At 39.0% G+C, this 22494-nt stretch overlaps 1 protein-coding gene across 5 annotated transcripts; it reads right to left on the bottom strand.

Annotated features, from left to right (window-relative positions):
* Positions 1 to 668: 668 nt before the first annotated feature.
* TIAL1 (TIA1 cytotoxic granule associated RNA binding protein like 1) lies at positions 669 to 20046 on the bottom strand. Of its 5 annotated transcripts, none has more exons than XM_053389047.1 (14): positions 19765 to 20046; positions 14189 to 14256; positions 10818 to 10914; positions 8039 to 8137; positions 7762 to 7816; positions 7152 to 7239; positions 5213 to 5288; positions 4445 to 4553; positions 4234 to 4329; positions 4065 to 4149; positions 3274 to 3397; positions 2852 to 2991; positions 2139 to 2230; positions 669 to 1759 (listed from the first exon to the last, which is right to left on the bottom strand). In XM_053389047.1, the coding sequence occupies exons 3-14, from the start codon at positions 10827 to 10829 to the stop codon at positions 1707 to 1709; spliced, it is 1029 nt and encodes a 342-aa protein (XP_053245022.1). In that variant the 5' UTR covers positions 10830 to 10914; positions 14189 to 14256; positions 19765 to 20046; the 3' UTR covers positions 669 to 1706. The 5 variants fall into 5 exon arrangements, with proteins under 5 accessions (XP_053245022.1, XP_053245019.1, XP_053245017.1 ...); XM_053389044.1 differs by having other exon boundaries at positions 8039 to 8188; positions 19765 to 20045; XM_053389042.1 differs by lacking the exon at positions 14189 to 14256 and having other exon boundaries at positions 8039 to 8188; positions 19765 to 20045.
* Between the last annotated feature and the right edge of the window lie 2448 nt (positions 20047 to 22494).

The raw sequence follows: 22494 nt of genomic DNA, 5'->3' as shown, positions 1-22494 counted from the left end.
CATTATATTTCATTACTTTTCTGATTACTGTTACATTCATGTTGTAAAACAGAACCAGGGGATAAAATTCCTTTGGGAAGCAGTTGCCGGTCCACGTACAGCATGGATTCAATGACGAGCAAAATGTTATTTAGCAGGAGTAGCGTTTTTTTTTAAAAAGTAATTCTATCTTCTTAGATTTTGTAGTCTGTAACAATAGTTTGTACCCTCTCTTCCCAGGTTTAACACAATTCAGAAATTCAGAACACCTGAAGAATATTTCAGATAAAGCACAGGGTTTAGAGATTTCCCTGCTGCTAATGCTGACACCCCTTGAAACAGTTTAGAAGAGCCACTGCTTGAGCTGCAAAAAGTCTCCTATTCAGTGTTATCCAAGTAACAAGACGATTGGTTTGCCCAGAAGAAAAAAACACTTAACAGTCTCAGAGAACACATGAAGCATTTTCAAATTGTTCTAAATCTGTAATGTGGGACTTTTGTCACATCCACTTCTTATTCAGGATTAGTATTTTTCTAGAATTGGTGTCTACTGAAACGCAAGTCTATTTTGTTTATTCATTGGAGCAGACTATTTATCCAAGTGGAGTGCTTCAGTGCATTCAGAGATGAAACATCTGCACCCCCTAGCTGTAGTAGGTAACACACACAGTTATGGTATCTAACTTACATTCGTTTTCAACTCAAAATTTATTGAGGCAGTTGTGTCAGTGTATCCACAAAATAAGTGAGAAATAACCCAAGTATACCTTTTGAACAACTTCATGATTTATCCCAGTAATACTCGGTGCACAAACAACCCAGCCTCTGTACAGGTTTGTCACATGCAAGCCACCCCAAAATACAAAAAAAAAAAACCAACCCCAAAACATTTTAACTAAGAATAAGCCACAGCTCAGTATACTTATTTCAACTGCATTTCTGTTAACCAAATGGCACATTGAGGAATTTCTAAAATAAGGTATTTTAACAATCTGGTTAAAAAAATTCTTGGGCTAAATATTTCTAGATTTAAAAAACATCCCCAATTTTTTTTAACACTCAGTTACTATACAACTTATAGGAACCGTCAAGTAGGTATACAAGGTTGTCAACCAAAATATTTACATACTGAGTAACAGAAAGCAAAATAATTCAGGTTTCTAGTGACAAAAGGTATTGAAGAATTAAGGCTCTTTGTATAGTTATGTCACTTTACATAGTAGCCAACTTTGGAAGTGTCAGTCTTTCACATTCTTGTCAATCTACTGCAAATATAGCAGCAGAGCATATTAAGTATTATTTTGAATAATTACATCGCTACTTCTATCTCTGAGCATGCTTTTGCAACATTGCAGTTAGGTACAAACTTTTATGTAAAAGTACAAGTATGACTGCTTAAGCACCATACTTTGGAAAAAACTGCTTCCCCAAAATCAAATGCAAATTTTTTCACTTCAAGCAAACAAGATCTGGAAAGATTTAATATGCTCCTGAATGTGGTTAACAGGTGTTTGCTCAAGTATTGCAGATAGCACTGTTTTTCAGCAAAGACTGAAATATTTATACCAGACTTCAGTTTCTTCAAACATATGGAAAAAAATAATTTGTGGAAAAAAAGCTATTTCCATGAGTATGTCTTCTGAATGATGGCTTTGTGGTTAATGAAGAAAACACTGTCTTCTTTGATGTAATGTTTGGTCCACAGCCAAAACGTCAGGATTTACTGTTCAACTAAAAGCATCTTTAATGTCATTTTTCTTAAAATCTGTGATGTAAAACACTGAAGACAAAAAAAATGGAATGGTAATCTAAGAATCAGGTTGTTAAATATTTCTTCCTAACATACCAACATTTGTAGTCAGAACTGTCTTTATTGACTTTATTTTAAATTTTGTACATAAAGAAAACATGTTCATATCCATCATGAACACAAAACTTAAAAAGGCATAACTAGAAGACATTTGTGTCCTTCACCAAAGCAAATGCTGTGCTAAAGGTTCCAAACATTTTCAATTTTCAAAATAAATATTCTCTCTCCTCCCTCCCCCTGCCAATGTCTATATTCCAGGCTTCAGAATAATCACTGGAAATTGAAACCTATCTTGAAATCACACTTCTAAACAGAGTCCCAGCTCACTGTGTTTGGTAACTTGCCATACCATATCCAGCCTGATTGGGTATTACAGGAGCTGCTTGTCCCTGGGCAGGCTGGGCACCAAATCCACTCATCCAGGCTGCAGATGGTGTTTGACTTGATTTTAAAATAAGAAAAGAAAAGAAAAAGGAATGAATTATTTACTGGGGGAAATCGGGCATGTTGTATTTTGCAACTATCAAATTCCAGAACTGAGAGATGCTAAAATGTTGTAACATGACTTGGGAATTCAAAAGATATTTTGGTTAAATCAATATAGTTTCTCTTTGTAAATAATTACATTTAAAAATACTGACTTTATTACGATGCATACATTCAGACCTAATGACAGCAAATAAAAAACAGTGAGTGTCAGGTTCGTTGTGCTCTCTTCCTACCTCCCGGTCCATAGACAAACTATAGTTTGAACAAACCAAAGTTCATTTTTTAAATGAAAATTGCAGGGTGTGTGAACCCAAGGCTCACAACTGCTGATTTACATAGAACAACAGTAGTTAGTACTGAAGACAAACACATCACCCTCATGTCCCCCATTTCATCAAGGTTGAAAATTAGCATTAATATAAAGTATGAGAGGTGAGTTTAGAGACAGTAGATTTCCTTAACCAAGAACAAAAGTGATGCTAAGTAAGGCACAGGCAAAGATTCCAGATCAGAGTTTAAACTGTCTTAGAAAAGTGTCTGCCAACAGTAATTTTAGTGAAACGAATTACTTACTCCACACCAAATCCCTGTTGATTCCACGCTTGTCCATACATTCCATAAGATGGCACTTGCCACCCATTGGCCACGTACTGTCCATACTGCTGTGGATTCCCATACACTTGACTCCAATGTCCCCACTGACTGTAATCCACCTAGGGATTAAAAAAGGATTAAGATTTAAATAAACTTGAAGCAACAGAGTGCACACTGAGTATATAAATAGACACAGACTCCATCAACTAAAATTAGCAATTTAGTGGCAAGTAATTTAAGACCTATATACACATTCAGCAAACTGGGCAAAGTACACACACTGTGGGGCAGGTTAATTTTGCAAATGGTGCAGTCACCTCTAGATTTCATGCACTAATTTCAATCACTTAAGGAGATACATGCAGCGGCTGTAGGAAACACTATACAAACAATCCAATTACCTGTTGGAAGTTTTTACTTATATCTGGCGATTCTTTACCCCAATAGCATTTAACAACATGGCCTTCAATTGTAGTTCCATTTACTGAAACAATGGCATGTGCTGCACTTTCATGAGTTGAAAACCTATGAAACAAAACATGAAGTCAGAATTTACCAACGTACGTACAGAAATGGTGCAGTTAACATATACTATTGTCTACAGAAACATTCCCCAACCAGGTGCCCACCAGATGTTTCAGACAACAGCTCCCAACCCATAAATTCCAGCTGAGCTGTGGCCCAAACTATATGGACACCAGGCCGGCAAAAGCTGCTCTGTATTTTGTTGCATGAAAGTGCAGAGAATGATGTAAGAAGAATAAACTTCTTTGCTTGCAAAAATGATTGCTATTAATACAGCATCAATGTACATTGTGCTTTATAAAACAAACACAAATAAATCAGGCATGCCCCTTTCCAGATGAACTTACAAACTTAAATTTCAACAGAAAATAAAAGTCCAATGGCAGATAAGACAGAACCTGAATCCTCAGCATTCAGGGATTTAGTGATATAACTGTTCAAGAACCTCCAACACAGATGTCCTAAACTCTAAAAAATACAGAGAGCACCACCCACACCATTCAACATGCTATCACTTCTTTTGACAAATGCAACTCCACATCTTCTTTTAAAGGTTCAATTCTTCCTTTCTCTTTAAGGACAGTAGATTTTGGGTAACATTTTCATGTTTTATTCAGTAAATAACTTGCTACTTTAAGACACAAATAAATAGTAATAATTGTCCTACCTCACAAATGAGTAGCCTTTTCCTGGAAAAGCTCTTGTTTCCATAATCTGTCCAAAAGGTGAAAATGTCTGTCTCATCAACTGATCTAAAGGTAGTAACATTTTCTGTTAGTAATTTTTATGATTAATGGCTTCAATAAATTTCTTATAAAGGGAAATGTGATCCCTACCTGTTAATCCAGAGGCAATTCCTCCGCAGTAGACTGTACAGTTTTTAGGGCTTGACTGATTTACTACATCTTCAAATCTCAGTTGTTTTGTGCTATCTGAAAGACAAATGACGCTTTAAATAATTGCTTTTCAGTTATCTTTCCATTTCATAACAATGAAATGATTCACATTTACCAATACACCCCAGCTGACCTCCTTTTATTCACTTACTTTCTTGTGTACTTTTAGGGGCAGGCGGTTTCCGTGTTGCCCAGTTAGTTCTGATTTGTCGACCTCCTAACCACTGGCCACCCATATGAACAATTGCATTTTCTGCATCCTGACAAAGCAAAACAGATTCTGTTTTCAGAACCAAAACACCTGCAAATCTGAAACTTTGTACATACAAACTCCAAGAAGCTCTGATTACTGAAAAAGTACTGTACAGGGGTGCTCTGTTGCCACTTAACACACTTTTAAAAATCACTAGATACCAATGGAGAGATGCTTCGGTCTCTTTCACTGATAAGGGTATCAGAATTGCTAAATTGCTTCCTTAATAGAGCATTCAAATTGGGCACACAGGTCCAAGCAAACATACTCATAAAATGGAGCATTTCTGCCTCCACAGAACAGTATTCCTTATAGCAGAAGAATGTTGGGACATGTCTCTGCACAGTGGTACCTCTACTTATGTGCCACTCTTGTGACGTATCCTCCAGGATACACACACAGCAAACCCGGAAGTATATTTCTGGGTTTCTCCCTGCGCACATGCGCAGTAGCGCTCTATCACACTGCGTGTGTGCGCAGAACATGCACCTCCGGTTGCAGAAACCTCGGGATCCGACTGGAGCTCCGGAATGGATCCCACCCGCAACCAGAGGTACCACTGTACTAGAATTAAAGGATTTGGAAAGTTGCCCTTCACATGCCTTTTTATATTAATACCTCAAACACATTCAGTGTCAACAAGCGGCAAAGTTTCTGATTGCTTACCAATTTATTATAAAACGATACAAAGCCATATCCTTTAGATTTTCCTGTTGCCATATCTTTAACTACCCGTGCATCCCTGGGAAGAGAAGCACAGTTATATGAGGAAAACATTAAATATTTTCAAAACAAAAACTAAAAGGAACCACACACACTGTATTGTGAGCATAATTTTCCCTATTATAAACTCAATAACCCCTATAACTATAACCATTCCTAAACTCTCCCTATTGCTTCTTTGCCTGTTAGAAAAAAAGCAGTAGGACAAAAAATAACATGTAATAAACATGCAACCTATCCATATAACCTGCACTTTCTACAACTATGTTCAGATTTGAAATTTTAAAAAAGGAACAAAGTTTCCTTTTCTAATACTCTATCTGCTAGGGTCCTCTTCACTGTTCTATAAATTACTCTAACATTTCTAACTATTTTTACCATGCATTTTCTAAATAAATGCCCTCTGCCTAGTGATATAAAATATGAAATATTAAAAAATTGAAAAAGAGGAAAAAAATAGGAATTAAAAGGCATACATGGCCTGTTAACAGATTTCTTTATTTTTCTTGGTCAATTCTCTACCATCATTTTGGAGTTTGGGCAGCTGTAAATTTTGAAAAATTGACATTTTCAGAAATTTAAGAAAGGAGAATAAAACTAACAACAATGCTAAGCACACCAGTACGAAAACAACAAATTTTACACATAAATTTTAGTGAGTAAGTTAAAATGATTGGAAATATAGAACTGCACTGAATATAGAATGTTAAAATGTAAATACTAAGATATGTATATATAAATAATGTATAATAAGAATAAATAGAAATGAGAAAAAAATCTACAACTGAGTTCCAGTGTGCACAGTTCCTTGCAGTTAGCTTCAAGATCCTGTCCATTCTTATGAGCAATTCTGCAAAATAATCAGAATGCTATTACTTTTAATTGTGACTTGGACTTAAGAAAAACTGCAGGTCTCAGGTATAAATAAAGATTGAGAAATAGCAACCTGTATTCAACCTTTTTTTATATTTGCTCGCAAACAGTACTACTTACCACATTGAGATAAAAAGCAAAGTAAACAAAATAGACAAAATAAGATTTACGTTTCAATTGAAAATATGTACAGATTGTATATAGAAAAGATTGTTTTTTAAAGCAGAAATATATTCCTGTAAAGTAACACAAGATGTTCAAGTTTTGTTTTGGTGTTGTTAAAAGGACAAAGAAAACAATAGAAGAAAACCTCTGAAGAAACTAGGTTATGCAACAAAAGAGACAGACATGCTATAGCACTTAACAGGAACGCTTGCAATGTTTAAAATGTTCAATTAAAAAACTATAGTTATTTGGAAATCTATTCCCAATTTCTACTGTCTAAAAATAAAAGGTTGTTTTAGAAGGGCACACTTGTGCACCACTACAAACGAAAGCTGCTAAACTTACCAAAACGTTTGGTTTAATTTCCAAATGCATGAACTCTTAATATAACACCACTACTTGTCAAAATGATAAATGTACACTAGATTTTATTGCTTTCTACACTACCTTATATAACTTGCCTGCAGTTCAACACTATCTACAAAATTATCAGATGAGTAACAAACCTTAATGTATCTAACACACAACTTTATGTAAATTCCAAGAACCAAAACACAGTTTTCTTGCCAGCAATGTGACCCATTCACCACCAAACATACCAGATGTTAAAAGCATGCAGCTTTCAATTGATTTGATGCAGAGACCTTGTTAATTTTTGTGGGGGGATAATTGAATGCAAAGAAACCCACAAGATCACTGTACCCCACCCACTGCCCATTATCAAGAAGACTTTAAAGAAACAATCCGAGCAAAGTGAAAGACATTTAACTTGAAGAAGAAAGTACAATCATGTATTATGACTTGTTCTGTATTAGTGACTTAAGATACAAACTAGGATACTTACGATATTTTACCAAAAGGAGCAAATGCTGACTTGATGTCTTCTGTTGTTATTTCTGGACTTAAATCTCCCACAAACACATGGAAGTGATCTGGGGGAAAGCAAAAACCAATTAAATATATTTCTCTTAACCAGCACTTTAGTTCTCAGCGTAGACAGGGGTGCAATTCAAACAATCTTGTGTTTAAATTTCCAAGTCACATCTGCATTTAACCAGTAATTAAACTTGTTCAGCCAAAGAGTATCTATGGAGATTATAAAACCGAAGTAATTCAGCTACTATACAAAATCAAATTGCAGTAAGTGCATGAGCTCAGCTCTACAGTCATACCTCGTGTTGCGTTAGGTTCATGTTGCGTCTTTTCGGCTTGTGAACGCGGCAAACCTGGAAGTGTATACTTCCGGGTTTTGCCACGTGTGCACAGAAGTGTTCTGCGCGCTTTGCGCATGCACAAAAGCGCTCTATCGCGCTCCGCGCTTGCGCAGAAGCGCCGCTCTAGTTGTGGAGTTTTCGGGGTGCCAACAGCACCCCGGAACGGATTGTGTCCGCAACTAGAGGTACCACTGTGCTTTAATAGTTGATTTTGGTAGAATTGTTACAAGCATTACTTACTTGATGTATCTTTTTTCTGGCTACTTGGTGTTGTTGCCCAGTTAACCTTTACTTCCTGAAAAAAAGAAAAATATCAGTACAAACATAATTTTAGAATACATGCATAAATTCAATCAAGATACAGTCTTATTCTAATAATAACAGCAACCAACATTAATTTTCAAGGTACTTCTAAGTAAGAACATGGTCAAAAATGCTTGCCATGGATCATAAATTAACCTATTCATTTCATTTACTATGTGTCATTCTTTGTTTTCTTTTTTTTTTTGCAACGTACCTTTCCCAAAATTTTTCTCCCATTCATAGCAGCTAATGCAGCAGCTGCATCCCTGTGTTCATAAAATTCCACAAAGCAATAAGGGTCATTGCTTGTATGCTGCAAAACAGAAAATCCAACAGAAGAGTTGACCCTTCTGCTATCGGGTTGCTGAGAAGAAAATCCAGGAAAATATATTACTTAAAGCTAGAAAAGGAAGTATTACTACACACGCTTATAAAGTAACCTTAAGAATGGTTGTCCATTGTTTCACACTGTCAGTTTAAGATATAACATTCTGCTGTGACCCTGAACTAGACAGCAGTACATAACAATGCTGCATGACCAGAGCAGCACACACTGATTTCTCTTCCCAATGGATAGTACTGATAGCAGAAATATTCTTGATCACCTGCTGAGGGGGAGGGAGGCATCAGTCAAAGGCCATTAGTGCTGTCAAAACTGACACAGCCAGCTATCTATGTGGTGGGCAAAAATGTAGCACCTATCCAACAGGACACTGAATGCACACAGTGTTTATCACATTTTTGCACACTTACGACTAGATCCAGAAAAAAACCTGTGCATAAATGTCTGTTTTGGCATAAAGATTGCCTTTACTAGATTGGGCTATGCAGCCTTTACAGTTTGCTTATTCATTCACATAATCTTTAAAAACTGAATTCTCAGACATGATAGTTATGAAAGAAAAAAATTCTGCCTGATATCTGGGGTCAATTTCCTGCAGCTAAAGAGACAGAGTTGGTTATGCACATGTAGCACCTCAAGAACCGATAATTCCCAGGGTCCAGATTTTTTGGGGTGGATGAACAAATATTTGCAACTTTTACAAGGTAACAGAACCCAAGATACAGACTAGAAGTTTGAACTTTTGGGTCTTACAGCAAAATATACTAATTTAGCAATCTGCAGATGGGGGCGGGGGACAACAACAAGAAGAAGAAGAACAACAACAACACCCAGCAACAACACCCAGCCACTCTAGGCAGCTAACAGTATATATAAAACATAGTAAAATACAGTTGTACCTTGGATCCTGAAAGCCCTGGAACTCGGACGTTTTGATTCCTGAACACCGCAAACCTGGAAGTGATTGTTCCGGTTTGCGAATGTTCTTTTGGAACCTGAACGTCCGATGAGGCTTCCGCAGCTTCTGATTCCTGCAGCCAATCAGAAGCCGCAATTTGGTTTTTGAATGTTTTGGAAGTCAAATGGACTTCACACACACACATCATATATCTGCCACCACCAGAAGACCTAAAATTGTAGAAAAGAGAGACACCTGCCAGCAGGATGGCACCACTGCAGACTCCCTGTCATGCCTGCAGAGAGTTTTGTCAATGGAGATGTCCCCAACAATAGGAAATGTGTTATACCTCAGCCCCTGGAATTGACAACTAGAGTACAGACAGCAGAAAGTAATTCCAAAATTCTGCTTGGGGCAACTCCAACAAATGTAGGGCTCAAAAATAATGTCCACTCTGGGGAACAGTAAACTCACTGGCAGTGAGTAAGCTCGCTGACACTGAATAACCAAACACACAATGGGACTAGCAAAAGTTGATCAAGACTAATTTCCATTTTATTATTTTCAATGAGATTTCAGTAATTTTTGCTGAATTGTGTGCAGCGTAGTTTCAAGGGACTTACTAAAAGCAAACAATCTAGCAAGGGTTATTTGGGAAAACAATAAAATGGTTCATCAAAATGTAAGGTATGTTGCCATGTCAAAAGCACAGACTTTCCCTGAAGCTATGAAAGCCAGAAATGAGGGTGTAAAATAAGAATGGCTTGCAGCACCTATCTTTTCTGGGTCCGAAAAGAGCCTGACTTTGATTCCTCTTTATTTTCAAGTGGCCTTTTAGTGAAACAAGATAAATATTCAGCAGTGGTGAAAAACATTGGGGTGGGGGCACAGCAGGCAGCAAGAAAGATCAGCAGAGCATCTAGGACCAACAATGCATATTGTACTGTATATATGATTTATATAAGTGTTTGCATGATAATGCTTTAAAATCCTGGACCTATTCTTTTTACAGCATCACTCAGGGAAGAGAGATCTTGAAATTGCTCAGTGTCACACAATGAATCCCAGAACAGGGAAAGCTTAATATACTGCCTTTGTTTGTGAAGTTATGACTCTAACGGATGGAACATATTTTGATTATCCTGATGAAGCAAGGATAGTAGTGATTATCAATATGGTACAAGAGATATCATGTATCTCAAGTATTTTAAATAAAAATGTTTCGTATACATACTTCAGATGCAACTATTATTGCATACAATAACTTACATCTGTTGTTTCCCAGACCTGAGAATCATTTACCTAAATCCTTTAAGTTCCTTCTGTCAGAGAAATTACTGTATCATATTATGCAATTAAAGAAATCTTAGTTATTAACTGCATGTTTTAATTGATTAAAAATGAATTCATTTGCATACAATTGTTTCACGGGAAAGAACATCCTATATAGTTTATAGATAATCTATATAGTTATAGATAATGGACACCATTTTAAAAGAGGCATTTCCTCCTGAGCAGGAGAAAAGGGAAGATTGTGCCTCCCTCTGCACTTTATGTACTAAAAATTTAAAAAATAATATTTTAATGATGTAGTGCATGTTTAAAAGGCACATGTCAAAAGATTTTTTGATTCAATTAATCAATCACTAACTGCTGCAGCCCTAATATAAATGTTTTAGGTAGCAGGATCAATAATTACTTGAATTATAAAATGAAACAATATTGACATAGACTAGACTGAAAGAGTCTTACCTCTGTTATCATTTTACAGCTTTTGCAGGGTCCAATTTGGCTGAATAACTGAAGTATAAGTACTTCAGTCACATCTCTGGAAAGATTTCCTACATAGCTAGACAGACAAAAGAAAAGGTAATGTTAATCCCATCATTCATCTCAAAGGATAATCTGTGCAATTTATTGAAATATCAGCTATCAATTGTGTAAGCAGAAAATATAGCACCTGTTAATAAACTTTATGAACACACTATTAAGTAGTCCACAGCTTTTAAAACTCTACTATGTATTCATGAAATGCTGGTAAGTACTAACATTGTTGTCACTGAAGTATCACAAGCATGCTGATCAGTTATGTTGCTTTTTGTTAGACAAACCCTAACCCAGAGTTGAGGAACCTGTGGCCCTCCAGATGATGATGGACTCCAACTCCAATCAACCATAGCCATATGGCCAATGGCCAGAGATGATGTGAGCTGGGGTTGAGTAACATCTGGCCAGATACATGTTTCCCATGCCTGCCTTAATTCTTGTGGAGCACAGGAAAACTAGGCTATAGTTTCAGAGATAGGCATGTGCAGGAGTCATGGATGCTACCAGTACTTTCCTGAGTTTCTTTTTCAAAAGATACCTCCACAGAATCCAACAAATGGACCTCTAAAGGCCAAAATTCAAAAAGTTTGGCACAAGAATTTAAAAATGGAAATTAGTGAATGCACAGGAGTGCCATTTTCATTTCAAAAAGTCCTTGCATGCATCAGAGTCTGTAAGTTTTTTTATTTAACCCAAGGAAATTTAAATAGTGTGCTGGTTCTGTATGGGCGCCTTCCAAGGGGTAAACATTACTCAGAAAAATCTGGATATAGTCCCACTGAAAATAATGAACATAGTTATGACTAAGATCTACTCTAAGTAGGACTTAGGTGGATACAATCCTTCACTTCTGTTAGAAATAACTGTACTTTCAGAGCAGGAAAGGACTGACAATTTACAATCAAGCGATTCATATACTAAAGTATAACAGGTTTCTAAAAATAAATTTCAACTTCATTTGAGAGGCAATGTGGTGTAATGCAGTGGTTGAAGCAGCCTTTCCCAATCTGGGATCAAAGTTAGATGACAATCCCCATTATCCCTAGCCAGCATGGCCGAAGGACAGAGATGCTGGCAGTTGCAGTCCAACAGCACCAAGGTCCAAGGTTTGGGAAGGCTGGGTTAAGTAATGACATAGGATCAAAAAGAGATTCAAATCTCCCCGCAGCCATGAAGCTCAATGGGTGACCATGGGTAAGTCACCGTATATCAACCTAAAGGATTCAGGGAGTGGGAACTATGTATGCTGCCTTGACCTCCTTTGAGTAAAGGCATGATGTAAAGAAATAATAAATGAAATGCTGCCAAGGGTCGAAAAGCCACATGCCATTTCCCAAGGGTAAAAAAGCTTTTTTCCATAACCACTGGCCATTAACGCAGCACTAAATAAGCTTATTCTAATACTACCTGTATGCTACTATTAATCCTAATAAAAATCCATAGTAATAAGGCAAATAGCTTTCTTAATACCACTTTGAATCTACTTCTAAAGCAGCAATATCATAATATGCAGTGCAGAATATTACTGCAGATATGTCACTGGGGATCTCTTAGCCGTGGTTAGGTGATTAGGAGTTGGCTTCTACCCTTCTCTAGAGCAACTTTCCACTCACACCCAACTTAATTGCCATTAAAACATACATTAGCACTAGTTATTGTTAGTGCTAACCACAAATAGAAGTTGAAAGGATCCTAGCAAGACTGTGGGTAATGCTACTGAGGTGGTTAATACTGGTTTCAAATATCTCTTAACCTCAATGAAAGCAGGAATAGAAGATGTGCTCTACATTGGGTAAGGAAGCCCACTCTCAAGCACTGAACTACAGTTCAGAGATCCCCTGAATTAGGTCTACAGCAGGTGATAATAGCTGAATATTTGAGATTTCTCTGGGTCCAAATTAAACCTTTCCATAAAACTAGTCTGCCTTTAAATAATATGACAACCAGAAGCTATTGGCCTTATTGTCAGTTGTCAAAATGTTGTAGTACAAATACTATATTATGTGTATCAAACAAGGCTGATCCTGCTCAACTATAATGTGATCGCTTCTGCTAACTAGTACAAGAGTTTTTCTCATGATCCATAAAGCATCAATATTTTATGTGCATAAATCAGTCTTTAGTAATCCTCAATTCCACAGCCCCTGCCAGTGGGTGGAAAGCAGGCGGCAGGCAGAAGCCCTACTCTATGCTTCAAATAGGTGAAGTAATCAGACTCAAATCAGACCCAATTCTGCCCTGTGACAGCAGTGGGGATTGCATACAACTGAGGCAAGGCTATCTTCTGAAGGTGTCATCAGGGCCCTAACTCAAAATACTACCCTTATGTGGCTCAACTAATATATACAATGCAAACTTTCAATTTGTATATAACTTTAAGCTTCAATGTCCAATAAAAAGCTTATTAAGGGGGGGATGGTTATAAATATATGGGCATGGGACAGTGCTTGTGGCTCAGGAAGGTACTTTGAATGGGTGCCCAAGAGGAGATCCTTTGCAACACCACAGGAAGTTCTATAACAGATGTGAGAAATCTTTGACTCTTCAGATGTTGTTGCACTACAACTCCCATCAGTCCCAGGAAGCATGGCAGGTGGCCAGGGGTTAAGGAAGTTGTATCTGGAGGGCCAAATGTTTTCCATAACTGTTCTGTAAGATAAATGCCACTGACTTAAATCTAATTACAATATGATTTCAGTGACCAGCCTTGAGCAAATTACAATCAGCTGAGGGCCCGTCCCCCCTCAAGATTGGCCACTATTTGTAACATAGGGTCAGTAATATCAGCTCCCATTGTTCTTATGAAGTACCCTGAGAAATAGCAGAAACATTTTGATCATTTAGGAGGGAAAGCAATATATATGAAGTATTTACATATCTTCTCTGATACTTTTGAAAACTTAAAAAAAAAAAAAACCACGCACACAAGAAAGTGGAAGGCATATGGAAAATGAACAGAAAAAGTAAGGAGGCTATTCAATGCAGACTGATTTGCAAGCCTTACCCATGAATCACATATTGGCTTTTGAATGAATCCCTTCAACTGAGAAAAACAGTTGGTAACATGAAGCCAGCCTATAGAAGCTCAATATCAGTTTTGATTTTTTAAATTTATTTTTTTAAAAGAATACATTTAACAACTGGTGAAATGTCTATTCTGAATGAATATTGTAATCTTAAGGAACACTGTAATAGAATATTTGAAGCACACTAAATATTTTTCAAGCCATTTCCTATAAGAATACACAATTAACTTGGCAAAACCATAAATAATGAAATAAAGGCATATACTATACCTCTATAGGCTGTCTCCCTAATTCATGAGACATCACTTATGCTGCATTGACAGGCATAGTATAGAAACCTAGATAGATAACAGGAGTAGTTTATATTCTGACATATATAGGTTCCAATACTAGGTACTGTTGCTGCATGTAAAATAAAACATTTATACATCCTCCATCTAGTAGAAGGGAAAAATAATTCAAACTACATAACTAACTAAGGCTACAATTCTATGCACAGTTACCTCACTTGGAAGTGAACATTGTTAGGCTCAAATGCTGTACCTAAATACCTCTATGTAACTGGCATAATAAATCTTGTGTACTAGTGGTACATGTTACTTGTTATACAAGTATACAATTTATAACCAGCAAAATGAAACCTAGATTATTCATGTAATACACTGTCCTCTACATCAGAAAACAAACAAGAATTTGTTGGTAAACAATGTGAAAATTACTAAGACGTTTAGGAAATGTTTCATTTGAAGAACAAGTTTACCATGTATAACAACAGCTAATAAATCTTAAAAGTGAAAGTCTGCACTCTGGACAGATTCCAGGCTTTTGTTTTTTACTAGAACCCCAAGGTACACCAACCAGAACCTGGTTCAAAAAACATATGCCAGGATCCAGACTAGGGGCACAATCCAAACTCCCACCCCCTGCTGACAGGGCTTCACAGAGCAGTGGGGCTACTGCTGCACCTGAAAGCCCTGACACTCATGACAGCTGCAGCGGAAGGAGGTGGGCAGAATGATCCAAAATTGATCGCTCCACCTGCTCCAGTCTAGTGTAGTTATGTGGTCCAATGTGGTTATGAAATGACAATGAGACTGGCTCAGGGTGCTGGGTCAGTTCAGCTCCACCTCCATCCACAGAACATCATGCCAGTGGGAGGTACTGACAGTGGGCCTCCCAGCCAGCCAGCCACTCATTCAATGGAGGACTAGCTCAGTCAGATGAGAGACATCTCTGCCTAATTCAAACTCACTCCAGGCCAGCAAACGAGACATTTGAGTTGCTTTGTAAATTAGTTGAAAGTAGGTTCCATGGAAATCAATGGGACAAGTTAATCACAAATAAGTGGAATCACATTATTGCTATAGGAGCTTAAAGTCAACCAATTTAGTCTGGATCAAATTCATTAACTTAGAATTAAAGAATTCAGAGTACAGTAATTTCTTTTGAGTACTAGAATGGGACATAATTCACAATCCTTCAAAATAAAAATCCACTTCCGGTTATCCAAGGCCTTTTTCATTTCAACAAAGAGGGGTGATTTTGTTGTTGCTATTGTTAAAAACCCCAGGAAAGCTAGAAATCCTTGCCAATCCATTGCAAATTAGCCAGAGATCTACCAGCAGATGTAGCTCCACCTCCTGCCTACCCTGGTCAGTACTATCTTACCAATGGGAAATTACACAAGTTGAAAATAAATTTTAAAACTAAATTAGGAAACAGAAAAAAGAATTCACCTGCTCTCATCTCAATGTCATGCTGATATTATCCCAGCTCCAAGAAGGGGGGTGATTAGCCCATGGTTCCCCAGATGTTGTTGAATTTGCCATGATTGCTGGAGTGGATCGGGCCACCAACATCTGGGGGTCCACAAGTTATCTACCCTGGCCCTAGAACCTCTTTCATGCCTCCTGTTGTCATGTAATGGACAGCTCTTAAAGATCTTACTTTTATTTGATTTACTTAATGACTTCTTGTTCTCTACTGGCACCTTTGACATTATGCATCTTGGACCCTTGTGTGCCCCTTGTTGTGCCAAGAAATCCCTGCCTATATTATATGAGCCACATTTAAAGTGTTTATTAACTTTTTGGTTCAGTATTGTTAAGAACTGACTCCATGACTTGTATGTAGTCATGAAGGATTGTTAGGAATTGCACCTTTCTTTAAACTTGTGTCCCCAGATGTTGCTCAACTACAGCTCCTAACATTCCTGACCATCAGCAAAACTGGGTGGGGAGAATAGGACTTGTAATCCAACAACATCTAGAGACCGGAGGTTGAAGAACTCCGGATTACCTGACCCTAGGACATTCAAGCTTTGTAAGTTTTACACAGAAGTGTCCTAAGCACAAGGTTGTCTCTAAGACAACCAAATATTAAATGGCAGTTTTCTATTTTAAATAACTTTTTATAAAAGATGACAAGACATTTCAATACATCATTCACAGACATAAATCTTTTAGGCACCCACAGAACCAGATGCTTGATATTTTTCCAGCCCTGTTTCTCAGAAATTTGGATCCATCGGAAATTCTCCCTTACAGGGCAAAAAAAGATCAATGATTCGTCTACAAGCATTGCAAAGTAAATTAATGGCTTGCAAAAGTATAGCTCAGAGCATAACTATTATAGTTCATGAATTCTTTCAGAGCAGTTGACAAAAACTGTGCCAATTTTTAAATACAAAAGAACTCATTCATATTGCATTTTTTTTTATTCCTCTTACATCACATACGGAAATCCTAACTTTCTAGCAGAAAGGAATTTGAACACAGTGCATACACCAGCTATATATATCACTATTCTGCAAGGCTGTTGAATTAGGACTGGTAGCCATTATAGTGTTCCGTGAAACAGTACAAGGATGGCTGCACGTTTTCTCTCTACTTAAGGCCAGAAGACAGAATGTGAGCCAAAGGCAGGCAGCTAACATAGCGTTGTACTCCAGTTTCTTAAGAAAGGAAACAGTGCAAAACTTTGGCAGCTGTGCACATATTCTTTTGGCACAGAAAACAGAGCAAACTGGTAAGACTTTATAGTGCTGATCCAGGTTTCCAAGAAGTATGGCAGCTACAAGAGGGGAGAGTGAATAAGTACCTCTGTATGCTTTCTAACAATGTGCAGTTTAAAAATGCTTTACTCAGAAGTAAATTCCACTGAATTCAGTGAAACTTAAATTCAAATAAGTTCAAAGGATGAAGATAACACCAACTGCAGTTGGGTTCTGGGTACTTTTCCAGCTCTGATTTCCAGCTTTTCAATCTATTAGAAATACTCCTGCACGGGTGTGTGTGTGTATCAATTATATCACTGGGAGTCCTGCAAAGCAAATTTGGTAAAATCTGACATAAATTTAGTTTTGCCAAACTTCTTGCTTGTTCTCATTGATAAAAACTTGATTAACTTGTAGCCAAGAAGAGAAAAATATCAAGCATCTGGTTATGCTCTAGTCTCACAAGCATGTGTGCACACAATCCTCTAGCATACAAAACCTTTTAATACTGACACTTCAAATGTTTATTCAACTAAAAAAAAAAGATAATGCAGTGGACATTTGTCAGCTGCATGCTAGTTATATTTAGTACCCCACCACCCTGGCACATCCTGTCATTTCTCTCTTCCACTATGTACAAAAGTGACATTCTGAACTCAGGCTCTCAAGTCAGTTAAGATTGTTTCCTAAAGATTCAGAGTAACCAGAGTTGGTTTCAAGCATGCAATCAGAGTGGAGACAAAGTGGCCAAGTAAATAATGTTTGATTGACTTCTTAACTTTTGTGGACTGGGATAAGGATGGGAAGACAGACATGCAAAAACTGTTCTGAATGAACCACAGCAGATTTCCATACAGAAAGATTATACTCCCAACTCATTGTGACTGAAATTAAAACTACAATCTGTTTAATTACAATGAACATTTTGAAGCTAGCTTCAAAATCAGTACAGTACAAGAAAGCTAAGTATATACTACAAAAGCTGTCTTCCACTTTCAAGGCTATGGTCCAGGACAGAAGTGATGAACATGTGCCCATGTTCTTGTAAACACACTTGTACAATGTAAGATATAATCACAATCCTGAGGAATTCCAAACTTTAAAAAATATATACTTTCCCAGTGACCATGGTAGAAAGTTGTTTTAAAATATTAGAGGGGAAAATGCTAAATGATTAGAGTAAGATTGCAAATTAGGTTTTTATTTTATCTTGTATTTTATCTTGTGAACTGCCCTGAGATCTTGTGATAGTTTAAAAAATAAATCAATAAATAAAAGGTTGTCCATTATCTTCAATTTTTACTGTATAAAGCATCCAACATTTTTTCAAGAACAACTAAATTTTTTACATTAGAGGATAACAACAATGTTCTCTATTTCCACAAGTAAGTTCAACAGTCAGATACAAGTTATGTATACTGTAAGTCTGCTTATTTGTATTTACTTGCTTCCTTCCCCTACATGATGCTTCCAACATGGCTAACAGCACTAAACTTGCTAGCTCCTGAGCTTACTACCTCAAAATTTAAGTAGCACTGAACAAACGGCTTCTGCTTCATCAGTAGCTTACTTAAAATGCTTTAAGCATGTTTACATGCATTAGACAAAGAAGTGGTGACCTCATTTATACACTGATTGCTCAAGAAGCCCCACTACCAATGTTGCCCGGTTATCACATTTTTCTCTCCTCTCACACTTCAGAGGTGGGATATGAGAGCTAAAACGAAAATCATTTACTTGATCACAATCAAAATACAGCAAACATTTTGTTTAGAACAATTATTCTGCAAAAAGGAGGGAAAGAGGGTTTGGCTTGCAATATGGCTTCTAGTACAGTGAGCATATGGTTCATAAGACACATTCTCTCTGTTTCACGAATACTAAAAGATCCTTATATTTCATGGAACATAATTTTTTTATCCCTCACTCAGGTTTCTGAATCATAAAGACATCCCTTTCACTTGACTATTCAGCTTTATTCTCTTGAATTCAGAATGCTGCCCCCGCAATATTTTCTCCAATATATGCATCAGGTCTCCGGAGGATCTGATTACCCATATCTGCATCCACACCTCTCTACCTACTGACCTTTCTCCCCTTCTTGTTTTACTGGCCACGATTTCCCACACGGAAGCCTCACTGACCCAAGGCTCCCACCCCCCACATGCCTCACAGAATTCCAAACTCAACATATGTTAAACCCAGCCTGTTGACACGATTACAACAGCCCTAGTGTTCAGGATCCCACAGAAGAGCCCCGCGCCTCGTGGAGAGTGAGAGGTTTTGCTCTGTTCCGAATTACATCTTCTCCTAATTCCCTTTTGGCGAGAAGAGAATTCTTGACCCCTTGGCAGGAGGGCCCAGGACCCACATCCACGTAGGACTGACGTTTCCCTGACAAGGGACCAAGGGCTTATGAGTTATGGAGCTACAGAACGGAAAACGTTTCCCCAAACCTTCCCGAGGTGGGGAAAGGATCCCCAGCCCCACAATTCCTGGCATGTCCCAAAGAAAACCATTTTGGGCTCCAATGAACTGTCTTTCCCCTCAATAACATGCTTATCTTTTCCCCCACCCCAAAAAGACCCCCAAATCCCCCTTTGGCTGAGGCATGCCAACCCCTTCCCCATTAAAGGGATCTACTCGATCACCTCATAATTGCCTACCATTCCCTCCCCCCCGACCCGCTCGTTGCCACGACTCCCCTCCCCCTCGACCCTCTTCGGCCCCTCCAGAGAGGCACCACCCCGCGCACGTCCCCGCCTGTCAGAGCCCTCCACCCTCACCCCCGCCCGCCCCCGGTCTGCCCACCTGCGCCCAGGTGCTCAACCCGCCCCCCAGCCCCACTCACAGTGTCTTGGGCTGCCCGTCGTCTTCCATCGCGGCGAAGGAGGGCCGCTCGCAGACGGACCCAGGACACCGCGCGGAGGGGGAAGGGGACTACCGGTAGGCTCCGACAACCGGGAAGGAGGGGTGGGGTGGTTGGGGGGTTTTTTGTAAAGAAATGAGAGAGCTCCGCGGCCCCTCGTTTCACGTCCAGGCCCCCGGCAGAAGCAAAAGACTAGGACCGAGAGAAGGCGGGGGGGGGGAGGAGGAACCAGAGATCCACAAAATGGCCGCAGCCGCCAACCACTCAGGAAGCGGCGTAACACGCAGGCGCAGCAAAAGCACTTCTCCGACTTAGCTTTTCCCCCTCACGACCATAGAGAAAGACCGTCTAGAGCGGCGCGAGCGCGCCGAGTTCCGGTTGGGCGGAGGGAAGGCGGGGCTTCGGGAGGGGGAGGTGTCTCTATTTTACACGTAAGAGGGATATACGATTAGGACGTTTTTTGCGTGCTAGTGAATGGAGCAGGGGAGGGCATTGCACTGAACTGAATACATACATTACAGTTTAGAGGGCGTTTATTTTTTTAATAGCCAATTGTAGATTAAAAAGAAAGAAAAAAGAATTGTATTTATCAGTCGCCCAATAACTTCGGTTCTCCGGGCGATTGTGTAAAACAATATATAAAATGACAGGTACTATAACTATATAATACCATATAACTGTAACGTAATAACACGGAGCAACATCTTAACACATATTGCTATCAAATAATACAAAGCTTTAAAAATTAATAGCCAGGTACAAATCACAGCATAATTTCAAAAGATTGCAAATACAGAGCTGTGAAAATAAAAGTGTATTTGCGTGGCATTAGAATTATTTTGTTGTTAAGTTATATCCCGCCTCCGCTAAGGAACTCAAGGTGGTGAACATGATTCTGACCCTCATTTCATCCTCACACAGGTAGAATACACTGAGGCGGCATACGCTACTAGTGCTGGTTTGTGGAGCTGTGTACACATGGCTAGCCACAATCCACTTTGATCCTGTAGTTTTTCGAGAAATACTGTGTTTTGATGCATTTCCTCCGAAGCCAGCGTCAATCTGATTTGAACAAAAACCATAGGAAGCCATTTACACCCACCCACTTGCATGGACAGACAGCAGTGGCAGAACACACCCAACAAAACTGAAGTGTAAATTGGAAATGCATCTGCTGCGAGGGGAAATTACCTTGGTACGTTCTAAGCCAGTAACGTGTATGCAACCCAAGAGATAGTGATTGGCCCAAATTCACCCCATCTGAACCTGGGTCTCTCAGGTCATAATCCAAATAATTTAACAATTAAAGTGGGTTCAAGGCAAACCTTTCCAGGGAGGCCATTCCATAATCAATAGGCCATAGCTGATAAAGCCTCCCCTTTTGCAACCACCTGCTGGATCTCATATTGAAGCAGCACTAGAGTGAGCTTTTCTGTAACCTGAACCACGATTTATGTGGGATCTCTTTTGCTCTGAGTTATCAACATGGATGTGATTTAAGGTGAATACAGTATAGATGTTCTACTAAGTGGCTTAAAACAAATTGCATTCTGCAACATTGGTTTTTAGGGTAAAAAATGTGTGGTCAACTGCCTCCACCACACTACTGTTTGTGTTGCATCACTGTGCAGCTGTAGTTTTGGATAACAAGGAGGCTTTGCTTTTTATGCAGATGTCTGGTTGAAGACACATTTACCTGAATAAACTATTCAGATTCTGAACTGCGTTATGCTAGTGGGCAATATTATCGTGGCTCAGATAATTTCTCTCAGGGATATTCACTCTTGCTTTGAGACTCATGGTACCCCTGCCCGTATGGGCCAGTCGTGTCCGACTCTAGGGTTGCGTGCTCATCTCGCTCAAGAGGCCGTGAGCCGGCGCCGTCCGAAGACACTTCCGGGTCACGTGGCCAGCGTGACGAAGCTGCAGCTGGCGAGCCAGCACCAGCACAGCACACAGAAACGCCGTTTACCTTCCCGCTATAAAGTGGTACCTATTTATCTACTTGCACTTAAGGGTGCTTTCGAACTGCTAGGTGGGCAGGAGCTGGGACCGAACGACGGGAGCTCACCCCGCCGCGGGGATTCGAACTGCAGACCATGCGATCAGCAAGTCCTAGGCACTGAGGTTTTACCCACAGCGCCACCCGCGTCCCTTGAGACTCATGATTATGAGACTATATTATGAAGAGAGAGAAAACCTGGATGCCTGTGTAATATAATCATGAGTGTAATGAAATGCAAATGCAATACAGAATTAATGTAATGCAAAATTATTTGCAGATCTCTGTACATTTTTTATGCTTTTTACAACACAGATGGTTTTCATCTAGTATCTAGCATGTTTAGGCAGGGGAACCTTAGACCTGGGGGGACCAAGTGTAGCCAGCCAGCCAGGCCTCTTCTAATCAAAACCAGTGAGGGTTATGGTATACCTGCACTCCCTCCTTGAGTACTTTTGCATGGCTTAAATGTGTCCCTGAACTGTGATAATGCATATTTCTTGCCTGGAGAGAGAATTATCTGTGGGAAAACCTCTGCATTTTAAATGGTTTGAATGTAGCCTACTGTACAAAGGCAAGAGTCACATCTGTTATGCTTCCGACTTTTGCCTTTGGTCACGGTCACCATGGTATGAAGCCCCTGGAAAGTTGCCCACGAGGGAATGTGGCCCTCGGACTGAAAAGGTTCCTCACCTCAACAGAGCATTTTG

The sequence above is a fragment of the Podarcis raffonei genome, chromosome 5 (genome assembly GCF_027172205.1).
Source record: "Podarcis raffonei isolate rPodRaf1 chromosome 5, rPodRaf1.pri, whole genome shotgun sequence".
Taxonomy (NCBI): Eukaryota; Metazoa; Chordata; class Lepidosauria; order Squamata; family Lacertidae; genus Podarcis; species Podarcis raffonei.
This window is presented reverse-complemented; position numbering and strand designations above follow the sequence as displayed.

What these genes read in the sequence shown, in the direction of transcription:
- TIAL1 (XM_053389042.1), bottom strand. Translation starts at nt 19,793, where the DNA reads ATGGAAGACGACGGGCAGCCCAAGACACT. An exon ending in GCTCCTTTTGGTAAAATATC is followed by an intron (nt 5,289 to 7,151) that starts GTAAGTATCCTA and finishes TTCTCTTCCCAG; the next exon opens with GGATGCACGGGTAGTTAAAG. An exon ending in CCCTAAAAGTACACAAGAAA is followed by an intron (nt 4,330 to 4,444) that starts GTAAGTGAATAA and finishes TTTGTCTTTCAG; the next exon opens with ATAGCACAAAACAACTGAGA.